Here is a 22163-nt window from a genome sequence, read left to right as displayed (position 1 = left end):
GAATTCTATTGTGCTGTAAGAAACAATGAGCAGGAGGAGTTCAGAGAAACCTGGAAGGACGTGCATGAACTGATGATGAGTGAGATGAGCAGAACCAGAAGAACATTATACACAGTATCATCAACATTATGTGTTGATCAACTGTGATAGACTAGATTCTTCTCATCAACCCAACAGAACAAGAAAGTTCCAAAGGACTCATTATGGAAAAAGCTCTCCAAATCCAGAAAACAAAAAGGAACTGTGGAATATGGATGCTGATTGGACCATACTATTTCTTTTGTTTTTGGTGCTGTTGGTTTTCTGATTTGAGGTTTTTCCTTTGTGCTTTGATTCTTCTCGTATAACATGACTAATGCAGAAATATGTTTAATGTTATTATGTATATATAACCTATATCAGATTGCCTGCCGTCTAGGGGAAGGGGGGAGGGAGGGGAAGGAGGGAGAAAAATTTGAAATTGGAAATCTTATATGAACAAATGTTGAAAACTATTTCTACATGTAACTGGAAAATAAGAAAATACGTTTATTAAAAATACACAACTATCAAGTTATGTCAAAATAAATTCTGAAACACTGAGAATGAGAAAAGATATTTATACTTTATTCAACTAATATTCAAATTAACAGACTTGCAGGTAGTTTTTTTTAATCACATCACACTTTTTAGGGATAAATAATCAAATACTCAGTAATATTAAAAATGCAATTTAAAATTTAAAGAAGTAAACATTACATTTGTATATTTAAATAATAAAAGAAATAAAAGAAACATTTTAGAACATTTCAAATTAATAAATTAATAAAGATATTTAATCTCTTCTTACTATATTTATCTCAAGAGCTCATCTTTAATATTGCCTAATTCCTGTTAGATCTTTGATGTCCCTGTTTCATCGGATAAAGTCCCACACCATTACCTTCTTCTTTAGGCTAGCATAGTTAAGACAGATAATTAATTTAGATAACACTATATTAGCTGTCTCCCATCTTTCTAAGTCCCCCACTATCACTGTAACCTTCCTGAGCTAGATGCTGACAGACAGTCTGATATTTCTCAATCTTGACAGCCCAGGCTAATTGGCAGGCAGAATATCTATTTTTAAAAGATATAGCAACATCTGTGATTGGTGGCAGCACAATTTGTATTGACCAAGATTACTGTCTGGTGTGAAGGCCTCTCCCAGTTCAGGAACTGTTGAATTTACCTGAATCTCAGTTCTTTTTTTTATCCTGGCACTTTGATAGTTTTAACAAATCTATTTAAAATAGCATTGTGTCATCAGTTAATAGCCTCACTCAGTTGAGGACCATCATGACATGGGACTTGAAAACATTTCATTTGATGCCTTACACATTTCACTGGATGCCTTACACTTTCTCCAGAGCTAAAACGCCTGGTCCCATTTAATGGGACACAGTCAAATTTAGTTTTGTGAATGTAATGTTGGTGTACAAATCAGGTGGAGGATTCTTCTCTTATTTAAAAAAAATGGTTTTTTTGAAGTTACAGACATTGAGGTAATGGAAGATACTTTACTATGGTCAAATTTCCTGATTAGATGCTTTTAAAAATAATATCTCGGGGGCAGCTAAGTGGCGCAGTGGATAGAGCACTGGCCCTGGAGTCAGGAGTACCTGAGTTCAAATCCGGCCTCAGACACTTAACACTTACCAGCTGTGTGACCCTGGGCAAGTCACTTAACCCCAATTGCCTCACTAAAAAAAAAAAATAATAATAATATCTCAATGTACATTTCAAATTTTTCCTCCACTCTTTCTGGGGCCAACATATAGTCATTCAGCCATAAAGCCAAGACACCATTATTTATTCTCTAATCAATTGAGATTTTAGCTGGCTATTATCTGGAAGCTATCCATAGCTGGGACCAGATGTCAGATACTACTGCCCCATATCCTAATTCTTCTTCCTTAGGGCCATGTAAAATAGGTCTTCTGATTGAGAGTCATCTTTGAACATGAGTAGTTAGGGTCACAACATTAATAATACATATACATAGATACCTAACATCAGAAAAAAAGTCCCAAGTAAGTTGTTTAAAGGCAAGAAACACTTATTAACCACTTGGTAATTATTATTGTAAAGACAGAAAGTACAGTATACCACAGATAGAAAATGCTTAACAAATGCTGCATTAATGAATACATGAATGAATGAATAAATGCTGTCTACCTAATAATATAAGAACTGACCTAGAAGCAAGTATTGCAAGATGATAATCTTGCAGTCAAAATCTACCCTTCCTTCCATGTTGACAGTGACTCCAAATCTAGTGGTCTTATCTTGAGAGTTCCTATGTACTTGTACTAATATTAAAATTATAGTGTAATAACACATTTCTTCCTCAGTTCAAATAACAACAACAGAATCCCAACCCACAGAGAATAAGGAAAATATCAAGGACTGAAGTTTATAATCCCTAGGCAGAAATAAAAACGATAATGAAAGGTTGATAATATTGGAGCTGTATGGCATGAAATGGAGAGAAATTAATCTAAATAATTTAGCCAGGATCCAAATAGGTTCCATAATAAGAAAAAGCTTGGCTCTCCAAAACAGCTTTGCTTCTCTGCAATAAATTGCTGACAAAGTAAAGTGATGCCTAAAATATAACAATACCGAATTCAAGCAAACCCACTAAAATTATAAACAAAAAATATTAGAATGGTACAAATATTTGAACCTCTTCTATAATCAATGCAAATTTAAATGTTCAGTCTATAATACTAGCCTACATTTATATAGTGCTCTAAATACACATTTGTTCACTTAATCCTCACAAAAACCCTGTGAATTGGATTCTATTGTTGCGGCCCCCCCCCCCATTTACAGATAAGAAAACTGAAGCTCAGACAGGTTAAATGATTAGTTCAAGAACATAAATCTAGTACTTTCCTGGGGCAGGATTTTAATCTAACTTCAATCTAATGACCTATTCACTATTCTAAGGTGCCCTTTGAAGCATATATATCAATATATTTGAGCAGAGGTCTAAATGAAAAACGTTTATTTCCCAGAATAAACTATGTGGCCAAGTTTTATAGCATTCCTAGAATAAGCTTCTCTTAAGCATTTTCTATTTTAATAGTTTGTAAATCTCACCATAAATTTTCTATCTCTTTATTTTCAGTGGATTTGCATTGAAAAAAATCAGGTTTATGTTTCTATTATAGGTAATTTGTATTGACACAGATTCTGATGGGAAATTGCACTTTAATTTTCTGTGCCTCAGCTCTCTTATGCTGAAAGGTAATTTAAAGAAGACATAATTTTGTCCCTCTTGAACTAACCTCAACTTGAGCTTCAGGTAGTTACAGAATGAGGTTTTTTTGTGTTAATAATGTGTAATATTCTGTGATTGCTTTACAAAGTAAGAACACTTCTCTGGTTCTGTCAAGAAGAGTTTGGCTGAGGAAATAAATTAACCATGCTGTTATCTTTTCCTCTCTTTTTCCTCTCTTTTTTTACTTCTATGACTCTTAATGGCATTGGAGTTCTGAGGGGATGTGTGTTATCTCAGCTTATTATAATGTAAACATGTTTTCTTTTAATTTAGTTCCTTTTGAATGCATTCTCATATTTATTTACTTTTCTGCATTTTTCTTGATTTGTATTTTTGTATTTCAAAGTTTCTATTCAGCTTTGGTCTTTTCTTCCAGAATGCTTATTAAAGCTTTTTTCCATGGGTAAATTTATACTTACTTTTGCTGGGTAAGTTACTCTTGGTTGTAAGTCTATATCTTTTCCTGTTTGTAATAATTTATTACAAGTTCTCCCTTCCTTTAAGGTGATATACTGCTAAATGTTGTGTGATTGCTTGATACCTGAACTCTTCTTTTCTGGCTGCTTGAATTTTTTTGTCTTTCACTTGGAAGCTCTCAACTTTGGTTGAAATCCATGGGAATTTTAATTTGGGGGTTTCTTTCAGTAAGTGATCAGTGCATTCTTTTTAAACTTTTCCTTCTGCTTTGAATATGTCCCAACACTTTTCTTTCACGATTTCTTAAAATGTGGTGTTCAGATTAATTTTGTGGTCATGGTTTTCAGGTAATCCAATGGTCTTTGACTCTCTTTTAATAATTCTTGCTATCTCGTGGAGTCATTTACTTATATATAGTCCACTATAATTTTCTGGTAGTCTGTTCCTTGGCTAAAGTTTTATATCTCTCATATTAAACTATTAATTCTGCTTCCAGGTCTTTCCTCCAATGTTCTCATTTTCCCCAGTTCATTCTTCTTGTACCTTAATTTAATTTATAATATCAATTTAATTTTCTTTTTGAAGACTTAAAAAAAATCTTTTCCAGGAATTCTAGCTGACCTTGTGGCTAAGCTCTATTTTTCTTTGAGGCTTTGCTCACATATATTATTTTCTTTTTTTGTCTATATGTTTTCATCATCCTTGAACTATAACAGCTCTTTATGGTAGGAGTCTTTTTGGTTTATTAAGACCAAACTGAAAAGGGAAAAGTACCAACATGTACAAAAATATTTATAGCTGCTCTTTTTGTGGTGGCAAGGAATTGGAAATTAAGGGACTGCCCATCAATTGGGGAATGGCTGAACAAGTTGTGGTATATGAATGTAGTGGAATTCTATTGTGCTGTAAGAAACGATGAGCAGGAGGAGTTCAGAGAAACCTGGAAGGATGTGCATGAACTGATAATGAGTGAGATGAGCAGAACCAGAAGAACATTATACACGGTATCATCAACATTATGTGTTGATCAACTATGATAGACTAGATTCTTCTCACCAATACAATGGTACAAGAAAGTTCCAAAGGACTCATGATGGAAAAGACTCTCCAAATCCAGAAAAAAAACCTGTGGAATATGGATGCTAATTGAATCATACTATTTCTTTTGTGTTTGGTGCTGTTGTTTTTCTTTTTTGAGGTTTTTCCTTTTTGTTTCTGATTCTTCTCTTATGACTAATGCAGAAATATGTTTAATGTTATTATATATATATAACCTATATCAGATTACCTGCTGTCTTGGGGAAGGGGGGAAGGAAGGGGGGAGGGAGGGAGAAAATTTTGATATTAGAAATCTTATAAAAACAAATGTTAAAAACTATCTCTACATGTAATTGGAAAATAATAAAATACTTTTATTTTTTAAAAAAGATCAAACTGAAGACCTTTATTAAGATCAGACATTTCTGGAAGGAATCTCAGGATCATATTTGGTTATAATTTTCATTCGTTTGGGATAGGAAGTTGCTTTCTCTGGGTACTAAGAACTGTGTTCTTCAAAGATCTTAGGGGTATCTAAAGGGGGCAACCTGAAATCTTTCAGCAGGTCTTAAGCTGTCTGAACTAGAGTTTATTCAAACAAGGAGGTAGACTGAATCCTCTTAGTTAGAGCTTTTCAAGCTACTAACCTTAGTCTAGTTTTGCCCTTGGTTAGAGTTCTGATAGCTTATTGTTCACAGCCCCTGTCATCTAGATGGAAGCTTCTGCATTTTAAGAGCAAAAGAGCTGCAGATCCTCCTTGGTCTGAATGCCCTTCCCTCTTCACTCATCTTCAGGCCTCAGACTGGACTGACAGCTAAATCCTGTACCTCATTTCAGGGTTTTTGTTAACCTTTATTCCTGTTCCTTTTCTAGTACACAGACACAGGCCAGGTGCAACCTGTATCCATCCCTGATTCATGTCCTGGAATATAGCTATTGGTAAGCCTTAAGCCTGGCTGGCCATCAATCTCTTCTTTTTTTTTTTGCGGGGCAATGGGGGTTAAGTGACTTGCCCAGGGTCACACAGCTATTAAGTGTCAAGTGTCTGAGGCTGGATTTGAACTCAGGTCCTCCTGAATCCAGGGCCGGTGCTTTAGCCACTGCGCCACCTAGCCGCCCCCCATCAATCTCTTCTTAATCCATGTTGTATCTACAGCACAGCTGCTAACTGTCTCTGTTTCTGCTGCCTTACAAAGTCAGGCCTTCCTTTTCTGGGAATATAGCAGCAAGTCAAGTCCATGCTTAGCCTGAGGTTCTCTCCTCAGACCACGCTACATTTACAACTTAGCTCTGAGGTCAGAGTGAAATAGTTGCTCCCTACATTTGAAAAATAACCCATTGTGTTTTGTCTTTGAAGATCCAATGTAGGCTGTACTACTTCCTCTTATTTCACCACCTTGGCTGGTCTACCTTCTTGGTGTTTTAAGCCCTACATAAGAATGAGAGGAATTGCAATCTGGGAGCTTCCTATAGATGAGACTCCAGCAGAGCAGAAGGTTATTTCTTTCTCCTTATATACCTCCAACTTATCCATGTAGTTTTGGCTACTGGACTAGATACAAGTACTCTAGACAGATAGGTGCCTCCCTTCATGCCATGTACATCTCTGGCCTGATCTCTGGCCTCTGCAGGGAAGAGAAGAGAAGGAAAGAGGAGAGGCAGGTGCCTTCTATCCCTCCCATAGTATCCCATCCATCTTCTGCCTGATCTCCAGACTGGATGGAAGAGGAGAGGTGAGCACATTCCATCATGTCTTATATATCTCTGGCCTCATTTCCACAAGTCTCCTGCCTGGTCTTCAGTCTCCAATTGGAATGGGAGGTGGAGAGATGGATGCCTTACCATTATGCCCCTTTGTGTGGGAAGAGGAGAGGTGACATTCCATCATACAAGTTTCTTGCCACTGATATGAGGGGAGAGAATTCCATTCCATCAAGTTTCCAGCCTGGTCTCCTATGTGAGGGAAGGAGATTATCACTACTCCTTCTGCTCCAAGTTCTTGTTCCTTCTCTAAAGTGCCCAAGGCTCTTAAGGGACTCCATTCTGACCTTGAAAATTTCTCTAAAGTTTTTACCTAATGATTAACAGACTCCTACCTGGTCAAATCTCTTCACAGAATCCTAGTGATTCCGAAATTCATTATTTAAAACCCATTCCCCACATCCCACTGCCCAATTCTTCATTATCATTTTCATCAACCTATATTTCCTTCTAATATCCAAAGCAAAAGCTACCCATCCCTTTCACTGTACTCTATGAAGTATCTACTCCAAAGGCAAAAGACATTTTCATCTTAAATCTTTTCCTTTCCCACTCTTTCCATCTCCTGGTTCTCACTAAGACCTGGATCCCTCCTGATGATGCAGTCTAGCTGGGCACTCTTTCAAACCCTGGCTGCATTTCACTTGAGTCAGTGGTTAAGATGGCAGAGTGAGAATAGTCCTTGTTCCCCAATGCTACTTCTAGGTTATTCTTCTACCATCATCACTCAGTACCCTCTCTTCCTTTGAGGTTCATACAGTGCAGATTTACCACTCAATCAAAATCCTGATAGCTGTTGCCTACATATCTCCAAGACTCTCCCCTTTCTTCTTCAATGACTTCAGTACCTGCTTCACAACCTTTCCTAACTCCTGCCCTCATAGTTCAATATATATATTGATATTCCCTCAAAAGTCATACCTTCCCAGCTCCTTAACTTAGTAAGAATGACCTTCTCCACCTCACCTCAGCCATACACAAGAATGGTCATATCCTTGATTTCACTATCACCCACAAATCACCCTTCATGTTCGTGAACTCAGAAATTCCTTTATCTGATCACAACATATTGGCAATCTCACCTTCTGCCTTCTAATACCAAACACTGCTCTTGGTCCACACTCTGACTTCCAATCCCTCAGTCACTAATTCTCTCCCAAGCCATCACCTTTGCACTGGCCACACTCCTCCTTTTCCCATTGTGAACTCTTGGTGAAACAGTTCAACTGTGCTTGGTCCTCTTTTCTTGAGTCCCTTGCCCTCTTATAACACTGATTGTGGCCTCCTAAGTGTTATCCTTGGATCACTCCCTCCATCTGCTGCCTTTGTTCCTATACATACACTACTGAATGAAGCTTTTGAAAATTATGAAACCATTCTGACTGTTTATATTACATACACTCAACTGTGGCCTTACTGCTGCCAGGCAATCCTTTTACACACCCCTAATTAACTCACTATACCAACCTTTTCATCCCAAATCAAACCTCCCATGGGCCCCCCCCCATTCCTTTCTCAGCTGAGAATCTTGACTCATATTTTACTGAAAAAATTAAGGTCATTTACCAGGAGCTCCCTCTTCTCCCTTCCTCCTCATTTCATATGACTCGGATGCCTTCTACCACTATTTCATCCTCTCCTATTTCACATGAAGAGAAAGCTCTTCTCCTTGCACAGACAACCCCCCTCTAACTGTACAAGTGATCACATTTCATCTCATCTCCTCCAGCAAATTGCTCCCTCTCTGACACCCTCACTCTCTTTGTCTCTGTCTTTAGTCTCTCTTTGTCTGCTGTTTTCCAACTGTTTACAACTATACCCATGTCTTCCCCATACTTAAAAAAATATCCTCACTTGATCCTTCCATCCCTGCTGTTATCCTATGTCTCCTTAAGAAGGCAATCTACAACAGATGCCACCACTTCCTTTCCCCTCACTATCTTAACTTTTTACAATTTGACTTCTGGCTTCATCATTCAACCACAACTGCTCTTTCCAAACTTATTAATGTCCTCTTAATTGCCAAATCCAATGGCTCTTTTTCAATCTTAATCTTTCTTGACCTCTCTGCTGCTTTTGATACTCTTCTCCTTGATACTCTCTTCTCTCTTGGTTTTTGGAACACTACTCTCTCCTCAGTCAACTTTGCTGGATCTTCACATTTCCACTCAAGTCGCAGTTAAATCATAACTTCTATAGGAAGCCTTTCTCAATCCCCCCATCTAATTCTAGTACTTTCCCTCTGTTGACTTTCTCTCTGTACAACTATGTACAGACAAGCTGTATTTCTCATATACAGCTTGTCTGTACATAGTTGTTTGCATGCTGTCTTCCTCATTAAACCTTGAGGGTAGGGACTATCCTTTGCCTTTTTTATCCTTAGCAATTAGCAAAATGCCTGGCACATTGACTGACTAACATGTATACAGAATGATAGTTATTCAAGGGAGGAAGAAATATTAAGAGCAGAGAGTAGAGGTATCAGATGACCAACCCACCTAGCAAAGATACTTAAGACAAGGTGGGGAGAGGGAGTGAGAGTGGAAAATGTATGAATATTTTCCAAACTAAGAATTTCTAGTCTCTGCAGTACCAGGAGTTATGAAATGCCTTTGCCATGCATATATAGTATATATGTTCCTCAGTATTATAGAACTTTGAATCATTGAAGTTTGAGCCCGCTTTTCACACAGATGTGTGAATTTGTGGGCAACTGCAACCTGGGTTTATGGAAGGAATAATTTATAATTATTGTTCTTGCTTTTTATTTTATTACTTATTTTATTTTATAACTATATAATTTATTTTATTATTGTAACTAATACTTTATCTTTTAACTATTGTCATTTAGACAAATGCCTCTGCTAAGAAATAATCGTATCTATTAATTGATTCTTAGTAAGAAGCACACAAATGAGGGATCTGTAGTTTTAAAAAGTCACCACAGGATACCTCTAGAAGCCATAGTTACCCTCTGAGGGCCCATAAAGCAAAAGGGAAGCTGTAGTTTGTGTGCCCAACCTGAGAGTTGGGAGGGACCCCAATAGGTATGGTATACTGATATGATAGACATATCTTGAGAGAACTAATTGAAAATCTAAAGAAGAATTGTCAAAGACCAGTGCTTAACACTGTGTCTGTCAAAGAGTAGGCATTTAATAAATGTTTTTTGTTTTTACTTCACTTGCTAAGTAACTTTGGCTGTATCAATTACCTTCTTTAAGCCTTGATTTTCTTCTGGTTAAAGTAAAACTACTAAGAATTTTTTTTTAAGTGAGGTAATTGGGGTTAAGTGACTTGCCCAGGGTCACACAGCTAGTAAGTGTTAAGTGTCTGAGGTCGGATTTGAACTCAGGTACTCCTGACTCCAGGGCTGGTGCTCTATCCACTGAAGAATTTTTTTAAAAAGTCAACAGATTAAATACTCATTTGGATCACCTGTGCTGGCCAACAGTGTCAGAAAAGTAACCAGATTTTTCACTGGCTTCTGATGATCCCATTCTTCTGTACCTTTTACTAAAGAAATTCACATTTCATTAGCTATGAATTAATGCAGTTTTCCCTATGGTTTGCTCACTTGAAAAAAGGTTTATTGATACCTATTATTCCTCCACCTCCTAGACTTTCCCCAAGTCCTTCCTCCATCTCTCTCTGTTAGAACAAAAAATCTGTAACAAATATGCATAGTGAATCAAAACATTTTTTTTATCAGTTACATGCAAAAACACATCTTTCATTATGCATCATGAGCCTGTTGCTTCTCTGTGAGAAGATGAGTATATTCTTCATCATTGGTTCTATGGAATTATAATTGGCCATTTGATATCAGAGATCTCAAGTCTGTCAAAACTGTTTATCTTTACAATGTTGTTTTCATAGTATAAATTGTCCTAATGGTTCTTACTGAGTTCTGCTTTATTTCAAACACCCAAGTTTTTCTGAAGTGATCCCTTTCATCATCTCATTACTTCAACTTTATTCTATTACATTTGCACACAGTAATTTGTTCAATTAATCCAAAGTTGATAGACATCTTCTTTTAGTTTGAAGTTCTTTGCTACTACAAAAAAGAGTTGGTATAAATACTTGGTAGTGGTGGGGATACATATGTGATAATTTTCCTCTTTATTTGATGATCTATGCATTGTTGGGTCAGAGGGTATGCACAGTTTGGTGACTTTATAGGCATAGTTCCTTATTGTCTTCCAGAATAACTAGAAAAAAAATCTACCCAAATTCCACTAATACCCCATTTCCCCATAGCCCCTCCAACATTTGTCATTTTCCTTTTGTGGACATCTTTGCCAATATTATGGGCATGAGGTAGAACCTCAGAATTCCTTAAATTTTATTTCTCTAATTATTGAGGTTTAGAGCATTTTTAATTGATATGGATAGTTTGGATGTATTCGTTTGAGAAGTGATCATTCATATCCTTTGACCAAATTGGTAAATGGCTCTTTTGAGTTTTTGTTTTTTAAGGATTCAGTCTTGTGTTCATTTTGTATATGCTTCTATATATACACTGTATGGATTAATCCTTTTTTACATGCAGGACATTTGTGTGGCCTATGACTAGATTGGGTCATATTGCATGCATAACTACATACCCAAATTAACAGCTCAAAGGAATTCTTTGATTAGCTAAGTGAATGTAATCTAGTCAGATCCTGAATATTCTTACACTGAAAAAGAAAAAACTGAGGAATTTTAATCTTCAGGTTTTAATCCTATATAACAACAAGGATAGTGTTTCTATCATCCTCACTAAGTTTTTCTGATGTTCTTTTGAGTACTCAGAAGAGGAGAATTTTGTCTTCATTCTCACCTTATAGGTCAAAATTGGTAATGGGAATGTGACAAAAATTCCTGTCAGTTTCACTCTATTTTTGGTTACAAGTTTAATATCCTCATCTTAACATTCGAATTCAATCATACTGTTGGTAGACAGGATGTTGTACATTGTTTAGCAAACATATTTAGAAATATTGCTCCTTTCCCATTTAAAAAGTATTTTCCATGAAGTTTCCTGCTCCATTCCTCTAAGTGCTGCTCAGACTCCCCAAGCAGCAGAGACCTCATTTTCCTCCTCCTCTTCTTCTCCATCAACTTTCACCTCCACCCTCTTCTCACATGCACTACATACTCTCCTCATTTGGCAATGAAGGTTTGGCATTCCTCTTCTCCATAATTATTTTAAATCAATACTTTTGTTCCTACAAATAATTTGTAACACTAATGCCATAGGCTCTCCCCCAACACAACTTCCTCTGGTTTATGCAGACTTTCCCTCATTTTTTATAGGGTTCTTAACTTGTTGATTTTTCTTACCTTATTTAATTTAGCCACCTAATTTTCCCCCTCTTCATTTCCATTCTTTCCCCCTCTTATAAATGGTCAATTTAAATCTTCCCCTTCTGTCTTCCCATTAGGTTTTTATTTTATTTCATGTGCTTTTCTTTCTCAGAGGAATGTGTTACCTTGTCTTTTCCACTAATTTCCTTCTCTTTCTATTTTGAACTTTTATTCTTTGATTCATTGTCTATATATATATATATATATACACTCATTCATTCTTTCTTTAATTATTGTTTCTCACAGAATTAAAGCTTCTGAAAAAACAAATTTGAACTCCTCTTAAATAAGCCATTGTACATCTTACCCTATTATCCATTTTATTCTGTTGTGCTTTACTCTAAGAAGTCTCAATTAATAAGCAAAGTAATAAGGATAGAAGTATGGTTTCATGGGAGGAGTTACTTCCTGTTCCAAGTCATGCTCTTCAGTTCTATCCCTTGCCTTCTGAACCCAAAGCCATTCCCATTGCCATGCAATCTCTTCCTGGGTTCCATGTCATCCCACCCTTCATTTTCCCTTCACCTGAGATAGGATGATGTCCATGAAGGCACAACACTTTCTTGGAAGTGCTCTCCTACTGTACCAGCTCCTTCCTCATTAGATCCATTGTAGGGTTCCCATATCTCATTATAAACATATATACTTCTTGACCCCCGGGAGTGCTCTTCAGTGATATTCCCTTCTCCCACTTATGGTTGACTTTGCCCGTTCATGTTTTAACTCCTACATTTTACTATCTTCCCTATTCTCTTTAATCCTTCTTTTTATTGAGAATCTAATGTTGTTCACCTATCAATTTGAATAGGCTACCAGACACATTTTATTTGCCCTCTGTATCTCTTCTCCCCATTTATGAACTCTCTCACTTTGTTGATTAGTTCCAAAAAGTATATTGATTCACTTCCAAGGAGGTAGTAATGTTATAAGGGTTAGTCTGGAGTTTCTGGCCTGCTCCTCTACTGTCACATATTTAACTAAATTCTACTTGATCTTCATCCCCCTTTTTTTTTGGCAAAATTTTTATTCATTTTAAACTTAATTACAAAATTAGAAAAGAAAAAAAAGAACATTTCCAAATACAAGGTAGAATATAAGAAAGGATTCAATATTAAACAATAAATTTCCATTTCAAGAAAACCTATATAATAAATATTACACATTGTTTTCAAAGCTAACCAGCTTTTCTTTGCTTCCTTGTATGTTTTCTTTTGTTTTCTGCTATTCACTTTTTACTTTCTTTTATATTCTCCCTCTACCCTGCCCCCGAACACTACAATTTTATGCCAAAAATTCCATCAATACAGTGTTCAGGCTGTTTTAAGATTAAGGTCTGATGTCATTTTAGCACATCAAGTCAAGGTTGTCTCCTTATGGTCCTCCATGTATAAAGTGTTATGGTTCTTCATTTATGGATATATTAATTATCCTTGCTGTTCTCTGTCATTCTTCAGATTCAGATTTAATTTTTAAAATTAATTTTCTGAAATCAATGTTCCTTTACTAACATAAGTTGTATCCATTCACATTATTATGATTGTAAATTTTGCACCTCAGTAGGGGAGTGCCCTCTCTGGAATTTTGTGCCACCCATAGAGGACTACTCTCTATGCATTGAATTGTATCCATCTTTTAGACTGTTAATCATCCAAAGGACAAATTTTAGAATTTGTCTTTGGATCAAAGGAGGGATAATGAGAGTGAGATTTTCCCATCCCTTACTTATTAGAGATTTAAAGTGATTTAATTATGATAATAATCAGCATATTAACTAAAATTGTGATTTATTATATTTAGATATCTTATTTTAATTGTATTAGTAGATTAAGTTTCTTTTCTTATTACTTAATAATGTCAGATGATACTTTCCAATCTCAAGCATTAAGTAATATCAGAAGATACAATAGTCAGCAATATTATATTTTAGAAACCACTGGGTGTTATGCTTGACAAAAGAAGTTCATGCAGCTCACTAGTGATATACTTGATTGGAAGGGGGCCATGCACCAGAGTTATGGCCTTGTTGCCACAAGAAGGATGATATGAGTAATTGGAAAATGCTGACATTTGTCATGTAGGCAGTTTTGATATTTCCTAAAAAGATGCTTTAATTTTAGATACTGTTTAATTACAATTGTACAGAAACATACAAGCTCTGGAGGGGTATAAAACCCATTGATTTTTTAACTCAAGTTCTTTCAGGTCCAACCCCTGATTGACCAGCTTTATTGTGGGGCTAAAACTCTCTCAATAAACCTATTTGCTTCAGCCTGGAGACTTTGTTGTTTCTGTTCCTCTGTCAAACTTAAAAAATTTCCAGACAAACATAAACATATATACACATATACATTCATATACATATATGTAAGACCATACTATGTGTATTTTCACTTGTCATCTCTTTCTCTGGAAGTGCATACCATCTTTCTTCATAGGTCCAAGTCTTTCCATGTTTTTCTAAATGAACCACCTCATCATTTCCTACATCAGAGCAGTGTTCCAAAATAATCTCATCCTATCTGAGAGATTGTCTCTGAAAGTTTTCTCCCCATTTTCTGCATTCCTTCTATTCTTGGCTACATTGGTTTTATTTAATTTTTTAATTTTTATTGGTTTTATTTAATTTATTTAAATTTTTCCCATTCACATTCTAAGCTATAATTACTTGTTGTGTATTTTCCTCCTTCCTGTTTTTCCACACTTTCTCACCCTATTTACCCTCTCATCACTCCTCTAATTTACTTCTACCTTGCCCTCTTATTCTATAACCTACCCACCCATCTAAGAGTCCTTCCCTTATCCTCTCCTCCCATTCTATCCCCTAGTCCTCTTATTTCTTTCTGAATTTAAGACTTTTATACCCTTCTAGATATGTGTGTGTGTGTATAGTTCCTGCTTTAACCCATTCCCAAAGAGAGCAAGGTTTCAGCACTACTTGACCTCCCCACCCCCTCCACTTTCTTCTTCAGTATAAATTCTTACTTTCATTTGTATAAGATAATTATTCCTTTTTATCTCTCCCTACATAGGTATTGTTTATGTCATTGTTGTTACTACTGTTGTTTTGTTTTTAAGAATCACCCCATCATGGGGCAGCTAGGTGGTGTAGTAGATAGGGCACTGGCCCTGGATTCAGGAGGACCTGAATTCAGATCCAGCCTCAGACACTTAACACTTACTAGCTGTGTGACCCTGGGCAAGTCACTTAACCCTCATTGCCCCACCAAAAAAAAAAAAGAATCACCCTATCAGAAAATGCTATGCACATCCAGAGAAAGAACTTGGAGTCTGAATATGGATGGAGGTATATACTATTTTTACTTTTTTTGTTTTGTTTTTTCTTTCTTGTGTTTTTTTTCTTTTCTTATTCTTCTTACATAATAAGACTAATATGGAAATATGCTTAATATAATTGTACATATATAACCTATATCAGATTGCTTGCTGTCTAGGGGAGAGGGGAGGGAAGAGAAGGAGAAAAATCTGGAACTCAAAATGTTACAAAAAATGAATGTTGAAAACTATTTTTACATGTAATTAGGAAAAAATAAAATACCATTAAGTAGAAAAAAATAAGGGGGATTATGAGAAATAAAATAGTTAATTTTGATTACATGAAATTAACAAAGCTCAGCCCAAGCCTTTCTTTCAAACTACCCAAATAATCATGATAGTCATTAAGAGTACTAATAACATTTTCACATATAAGAAATAAATAATTTGACCTTATTGAGTCCCTAATAATTGGTCTTTAATGTTTACTTCATACTTCTCCTGTATCTTATGTGTAAAATTTTGCATTAAGTTCTGCTTTTTTTGTCACAAATACCAGAAAACCTTTCAGTTCATTAAATTTTTTTTATTCAAGATTATATTTAACTTTGCTGGGTAAGTTATCCTTGGGTATAACCTATTATCCCTCAACAAAGTAGTTCCTAGGTCTTGTGTAATCTTTATTGTAGCTCCATGATATTTAATTTTTTCTTATTGTTTGCAATATTTTCTCCTTAACATGGGAACTTTGAAACTTGGCTATGATATTTCTGCAATTTTTCCTCCTGGTATCTCTTTCAGGTAGTTATAAGTAGCTTTCCCTCCCCCAACCCCCCATTTAGAATTTCAGGCAATTTTCCTTGAAAATTACTTGTGATATTATATTAATATTCTTTTTTCTGATCATAACTTTCAGGTGGTCCAACTATACTTATATTGTATCTCCTAAATCTGTTCTCTGGATCAGTTGTTTTTCTGATGAGATATTTCCTACTCTCTTCTATTTTTTCATTCTTTTGATATTGTTTTATTATTTCTTGGTGTGTTATAATATCATTAAATTCTTCTTTCCCAATTCTAGTTTTCAAGAAATTATTTTTTTCTAAAGTTTTTGATTCCCTATTTACAGTTGGTTGAATTTCTTTTCATAATTTTCTTCATTTTCTTGGATTGTTCTTATTTTTCTCCAAATTTTTCTTTGATTTCTCTGAATTTGATTTTTTAAAGCCCTTTTTATGTTCTTCCAAGAACTCTTTTTGGGTTTCAGACCTTTTGATATTTCTCATTGAAAACAGAGTGTTTTTTTCTGCTCCACTATCTTCCTCTAAATATGAACTAAAATCTTCTCTATCCCCATAGTAGCTATTTATGGTTAGGTTCTTTCTCCTTTGCTTACTCATTTTTACTTTGTTTTCTCTTGCTTTGAGCAGCTATTGTGATAATCAAATTCTAGTCCCAAGGTATGAAGAATGATGTCCCAATTCTCAGGTTCTTCTTACTTTTCTTATTCCAAAAGTTGTTGGAATTTTTCTTTTATTAATTTACATGCATATTAATATTTATGTTTTTCAAAATGTCGTGTTTTTCTGAGAGACCACTAATACTTAATTTTCTAATGCAAATATCTAACTCCCTCAAATATTTTATTTAAATTAATTTAGAAATGTTGGATCATTTTGAGGGTCATGATGGAACAAACAAGATGGAAGACTTTTTTCTGATCTTAATGACCTCTCACACCTCTCTAAAACAAGAATTATGTGATCAGAGATAAATCAATTTTGGCTGTCTCTATTATCTGTGACACCAAGAACAGTAAAATCTTGATGAAGTAATAGCAGAGAAGGCTAATGTCTAGATCCCAATGTGTGCTTATTCAGCACCCATTCCCCTACCACCCACCACACTAACAGGAGCAGGGTTACATAAGTCATCCCATGTTTGTTGCCATAGAATTCAATTTCACATCCTTTTCCCTCCTTACTGGATGAAAAAGATACACAAGGCAGAAATTTGCTTAGCCTTTGATAGCATTGTGGCAGTAATATGTATAGTAATAGCTTGGCAAGAGAATGGAGAAAGAAAATGGAAGTAGAACATGTGTGAGTATGTGTCTCTGTGTGTGTCTATGTCTATGTGTGACAGAGAAAGACAGAGACAGAGAAACAGAGACAGAGACAGAGGAAAAAAGATTGTGTGGCACTCCACTAAATCTGAGGAAAAAAATCCCAGGATCTACCTTCAGTCAGTCATAACCCTCCAGAAATAACTTGGGAGAGAGATTTAGGCTGATAAACTATAAATTTCCTCTGCTCCACATGAGAGAAGACTGGAAGACCTCCAGGAAAATGATGAATGGCCTTTCTAAGCACCAAATCCTTGCAGATCATACCCCTTTTAAGAACCCTTTTTAAGGGGCAGCTAGGTGATACAGTGGATAAAGCACTGGTCCTGGATTCAGGAGGACCTTAGTTCAAATCCAACCTCAGACACTTAACACTTACTAGCTGACAAATATATATATGAAAGAATGAATAAATAAATAAATAAATAAGAACCCTTTTTATAGATGTAACCATTATAAAATTCCTGCCTTCTTTCATAGGAGAGACCTTTCCTCAGGAGAAGGGAAGAGTTCCTAGAGGCAACTGACAACAAAAAGGGTAGAAAAGTGTGGGCTCAGAAAGGAGATTTCAAAGCAAATAGAGGGGCAGGGTATGACTAAGAGGATGTAAAAAATCAAGAATGATTCTGTCCCTGCACAATCAGGGATATAGGAAAATTTCTATGATGAAGCAATATTTTGCAGGAAGTGTTATTTCAAAAACAAAAATGTGGGGGGTGGAACATATGGAGTAAGATCTGCAAGGCAATATAATAAGAAGTGTTTGGAAGAAGAAATCCAAAATAAGACACCAAAATATACCTTAGAAGAGTAAAGAATACAGAGACTAGAGAAGGACTAAATAAGTACCAGTCATGATTTAAAGAATAAAAAATAGATATAATGGGAAGATGAAAAGAATGAGGGGAAAATTTCTTTTTGGAATGTGCAGAAAGTGAAATAGAAAAAGCTAACAAGAAAAAAACAAGTTGAAAAGGAGTGGGGAAAGTATTTTTCTTTACTAGTTAACAGAGAGGAAAAAAGAGAGGATGATCTAAATAACTAAATAAAAGCAAGGAAAAAGAACTAAGTAAAACTCTAAAACTAAAGAAAAAGGTAAGAAACAGGAGGGGGCTTGGATTTGAGGGTGAAGGGGGAAAAGCTGATTGGTATGATTGGCTTAAAATAGATTAAGCTAAACTAACTGGAAATAGAGTACTAAGTTTACAGAGGAAAATGGAAAAATGCTAATTTAAAAAAAATTAGAAACAAATGGAGGAAAATATAAACCTAACTCAATTTTAATACAAATGGATTAAACAATGCAATAAAACAAAAAGAGTAATATGAAATTCATATGGAAAACAAACCACACAATCTGTTCTCTATGAGAAACATATTTTAAAAACAAAGACATTACAGAATAAAAATGAGGGGTTGAAAAAAAATTACCATGCATCAAGTGAATAAAAAAAATGCCAGGAGTTGCAATCATGCTTTTATGTAAAGCAAAAAAGAAATATTTCAAACATGAAAAGCAAGAAGCAAGAATATTACATTATACTGAAAGGAGCAAGCCAAAACCAATACTGAACTTAAATGCTCCCAAGTCTTAACATATAATTTAATAAAGGACATAGCCTTAATACAAAGTCCTTTTCCCCTTTTTTGGGTGAATCTAGCAGAAAGATAAACAAAAAGTGAAAATATAAAATTGGAATTAAAAGACTTAAAGCATCTTTGAAATGGTTATGATAAAAAATGTGTATTTCTTTTTGTGTGTGTGTGAGGCAATTGGGGTTAAGCGACTTGCCCAGGGTCACACAGCTAGTAAGTGTTAAGTGTCTGAGGCCAGATTTGAACTCAGGTACTCCTGACTGTAGGGCCATAGGACCAATGCTCTATCCACTGTGCCACCTAGCTGCCCCCAAAATGTGTATTTCTTAGAACCATATTAGAACCTTTACAAAAATTAACCATGTATTAGGACACAGACATTTCAAACAAATGTAAAAGAGCAGAAATAATAAATACATCCTATACAGACCACAATAAAATGAAAAAAGTAATCACTTCAGTGACTAAAAACAAAAGGCAGAAATCCAATTAGAAACAACAATGAAATCCTAAATAATGAGTGGGTCAAGGAACAAATCACAGCAACAATTATGTGGGGAAAAAATTATAATGAGGAAACATACACAATTTCTGGGATGTGGTTAAAGCAGTCTTCAGGGGTGAAAAGCATATCCCTAAACATTTACATAAACAAAATGTTATCAATCACACAAAAGAATGCTACAAACCACTAATAATAGAGAAAAGCAAATCAAAACAATCCTGAGGTTTTATCTCAGACCCAGAGGATAGGCAAAGTTCCCAATAAGATTAGGGTGAAGAAAGGATGTCCATTATCATCACTGTTATTCAACATTGTACTAGAAATGTTAGCGATAGCAATAAGAGAAGAAAATGAAATCGAAGCCTATTGCCTATTGGCAATTGACAACAAGGAAACAAAACTATTGCCCTTTGTAGATATGTTGGTATACTTTGAGAATCCTAGAGAATCAACTAAAAAACTACTTGAATATAACAATTTAAATGGGAAGAACAATTACCAAAAGTAAATCATGCAAAATTAATTTTAAAAAAAGGTTGGCTTGAAAGAAAAGATTTTAGGAGATGCTTCCATCTCACTCCTTTGCAGAGGTGAGTGGTCCACAAACATGTCACTTTGCACATTTTCAGACTTTTTTGATGAACTGATTAGTTGTACTGATTTTTCCCTCTTTATTTTCTTTTTCTCTGCCTTAAAAATACTATTTTTTATGTGGAGTGACTCTCTAGGAGAAGGAAAGGGTTACTGGGAAAAGCATGGTGTTATAAGAAACAATAACTTATTTAAAAAAGAGATATCATACAGACACAAAACACACCATGCACACACAAATGCATAAGCCTGTGAGCTTGCATAAAACTAAAATTCTATGTAATAACTCTCCCTTGCTCCCAAGGGAATAGTAATGTGTTTATCAATAAAGCTTCACTTTATTTTGTTGATGTTCTTATAAAGATCACTACTACAAACCCAAGCCTTCCATTCTCACTGTTTTTTATTTGACATATCTCAATTTTCTGTCATCACTCCATGCATACTTTACAAACCATCCTAGGAAACCACTGATCTCCTATTCAATCTAGAATTTTCCAAGTTATATAGAGAATATTCAGTTAGGGAAACTAACACAGATCGTTGGAATTCCAAAGCAAAAGACTAATATTTGGGCAGTACTTTATTTGTTATTGTTGAGTCATTTTAGTTTGTCTGACTATGACCCCATTTTGGGGTTTTCTTGGCAAAAATACTGAAGTGGTTTTCTGTTTCCTCTTCTAGCTTATCTTACAGATGAGAAGCTGAGGCAAATACAGTTAAGTGACCATCAAACAGCTAGGAAGTGTCTGAGGCTGGATTTGAATTCAGGAAGATGTCTTCCTTGTTCCAAGTCCAATGAGTTATTTAAGATAATATTTAACTTAAATCACAAAATTTGCTTAAGTTGCTTCAAACTGGTAAAAAATTCATAAAGGAAAGGGACCAAAATCCATGTGAAATGTATTTAAATTTTGCACTAATGAAAAAAGAGGTTTAGTTTGAAGAAATATATAGATATTTTGCTTTACAAAGTTTTTTAAATGATTAATTGAATTTTCGTGAAATTCAACTTAAATCTTAACATTAACATGAACAGGGGTGGCTAGGTGGCGCAGTGGATAAAGCACCGGCCCTGGATTCAGGAGTACCTGGGTTCAAATCTGGCCTCAGACACTTGATACTTACTAGCTGTGTGACCCTGGGCAAGTCACTTAACCCCCATTGCCCCGCAAAAAACGAAACAAACAAACAAACAAAAAAAACCCATTAACATGAACATAAACATAGGAGCTGATTTTCATGAATTGGGTAATTTTTAAATCTTGAATTTTCAAAAAATTACTACCTTACCATTGATCTCAGTGTCTAAGAGAAGTATCTATTAACTTAATGAAAGTTTCATATTAGCTTGGTGAAAACCAAAATTTAATGTTTGGTTTTGTCTCATTTCACCCACTATTTCATTGCTTACATCAATAAGGATCAAATATCCATCAGTGTTAGTAATCAATCCACCCTCTAGGTAGTTAGTAAATTATAGACCCCTCTAGACATTTAGTAAAATCTTATTGAGTTGATTTTTATAATAATGACATAAATGAATTGATTTTATATTTCAACTACAAAATCCTATTTTGTTCAAATTTATTGATATGCAAAATAGCATTAATGGGACAATATATTTTTAAAGAATTTAGATACTAGAAATGTATATGATAAGTAATTAACATTTCTATTTTTAATCTATCAATGTCACTTTAAGTCTTTGCAATGAATGTTTTATGAACAATTATTTCATATAAATTATTGAAAATTTTAAAATTATCCAAATGTGTCCTTACCTTGCACTCATAGAGAACACAAACTCCAGAAGAGGAATATATTGTTTTTTTCTCTCCTTCAAAATAGGTTCTTCCTTGAAAATGGCATATGGCTTTGGGATTAAAAACAAATGAAAACATAAACTTCAATGAACAAAAATAGATTAAAGTTGGCAAAGTAAATTTACAATGATGCTTCATATTTATTCACCACTATTCAAGGATTTCTACTGACTAATCCATGCTAACTCTCTTCAAAATAAGGTACCCAGACACAAAGAATTTAGATTACTAAACTTGTACTCATGGAATCTGCACTCAAATCCTTACTCTCTCACCTATTACCTTTGTCACCTTGGGCAAGTCACTTTACTTCTATAGACCTCAGTTTCCTTAACTGTGAAATGAGGGTCTTGTTAAATTAGAGACTTC

The 22163-nt window shown here is 35.0% G+C and overlaps 1 protein-coding gene across 2 annotated transcripts in view; it reads right to left on the bottom strand.

The window, feature by feature from the left end:
* NELL2 (neural EGFL like 2) overlaps positions 1-22163 on the bottom strand; it is a 280513-nt gene that overhangs the window by 82298 nt on the left and 176052 nt on the right. For both annotated transcript variants that reach the window (XM_043969238.1, XM_043969237.1), the window contains exon 11: positions 21753-21844. In XM_043969238.1, coding sequence (XP_043825173.1) covers positions 21753-21844 — 92 coding nt within the window. The remainder of the gene's footprint in view (positions 1-21752; positions 21845-22163) is intronic.

This window comes from Dromiciops gliroides, chromosome 5 (assembly GCF_019393635.1).
Source record: "Dromiciops gliroides isolate mDroGli1 chromosome 5, mDroGli1.pri, whole genome shotgun sequence".
In the NCBI taxonomy this organism is placed as follows: Eukaryota; Metazoa; Chordata; class Mammalia; order Microbiotheria; family Microbiotheriidae; genus Dromiciops; species Dromiciops gliroides.
Note: the sequence above shows the minus strand (reverse complement) of the source record. Positions and strands in the feature narration are given on the sequence as shown.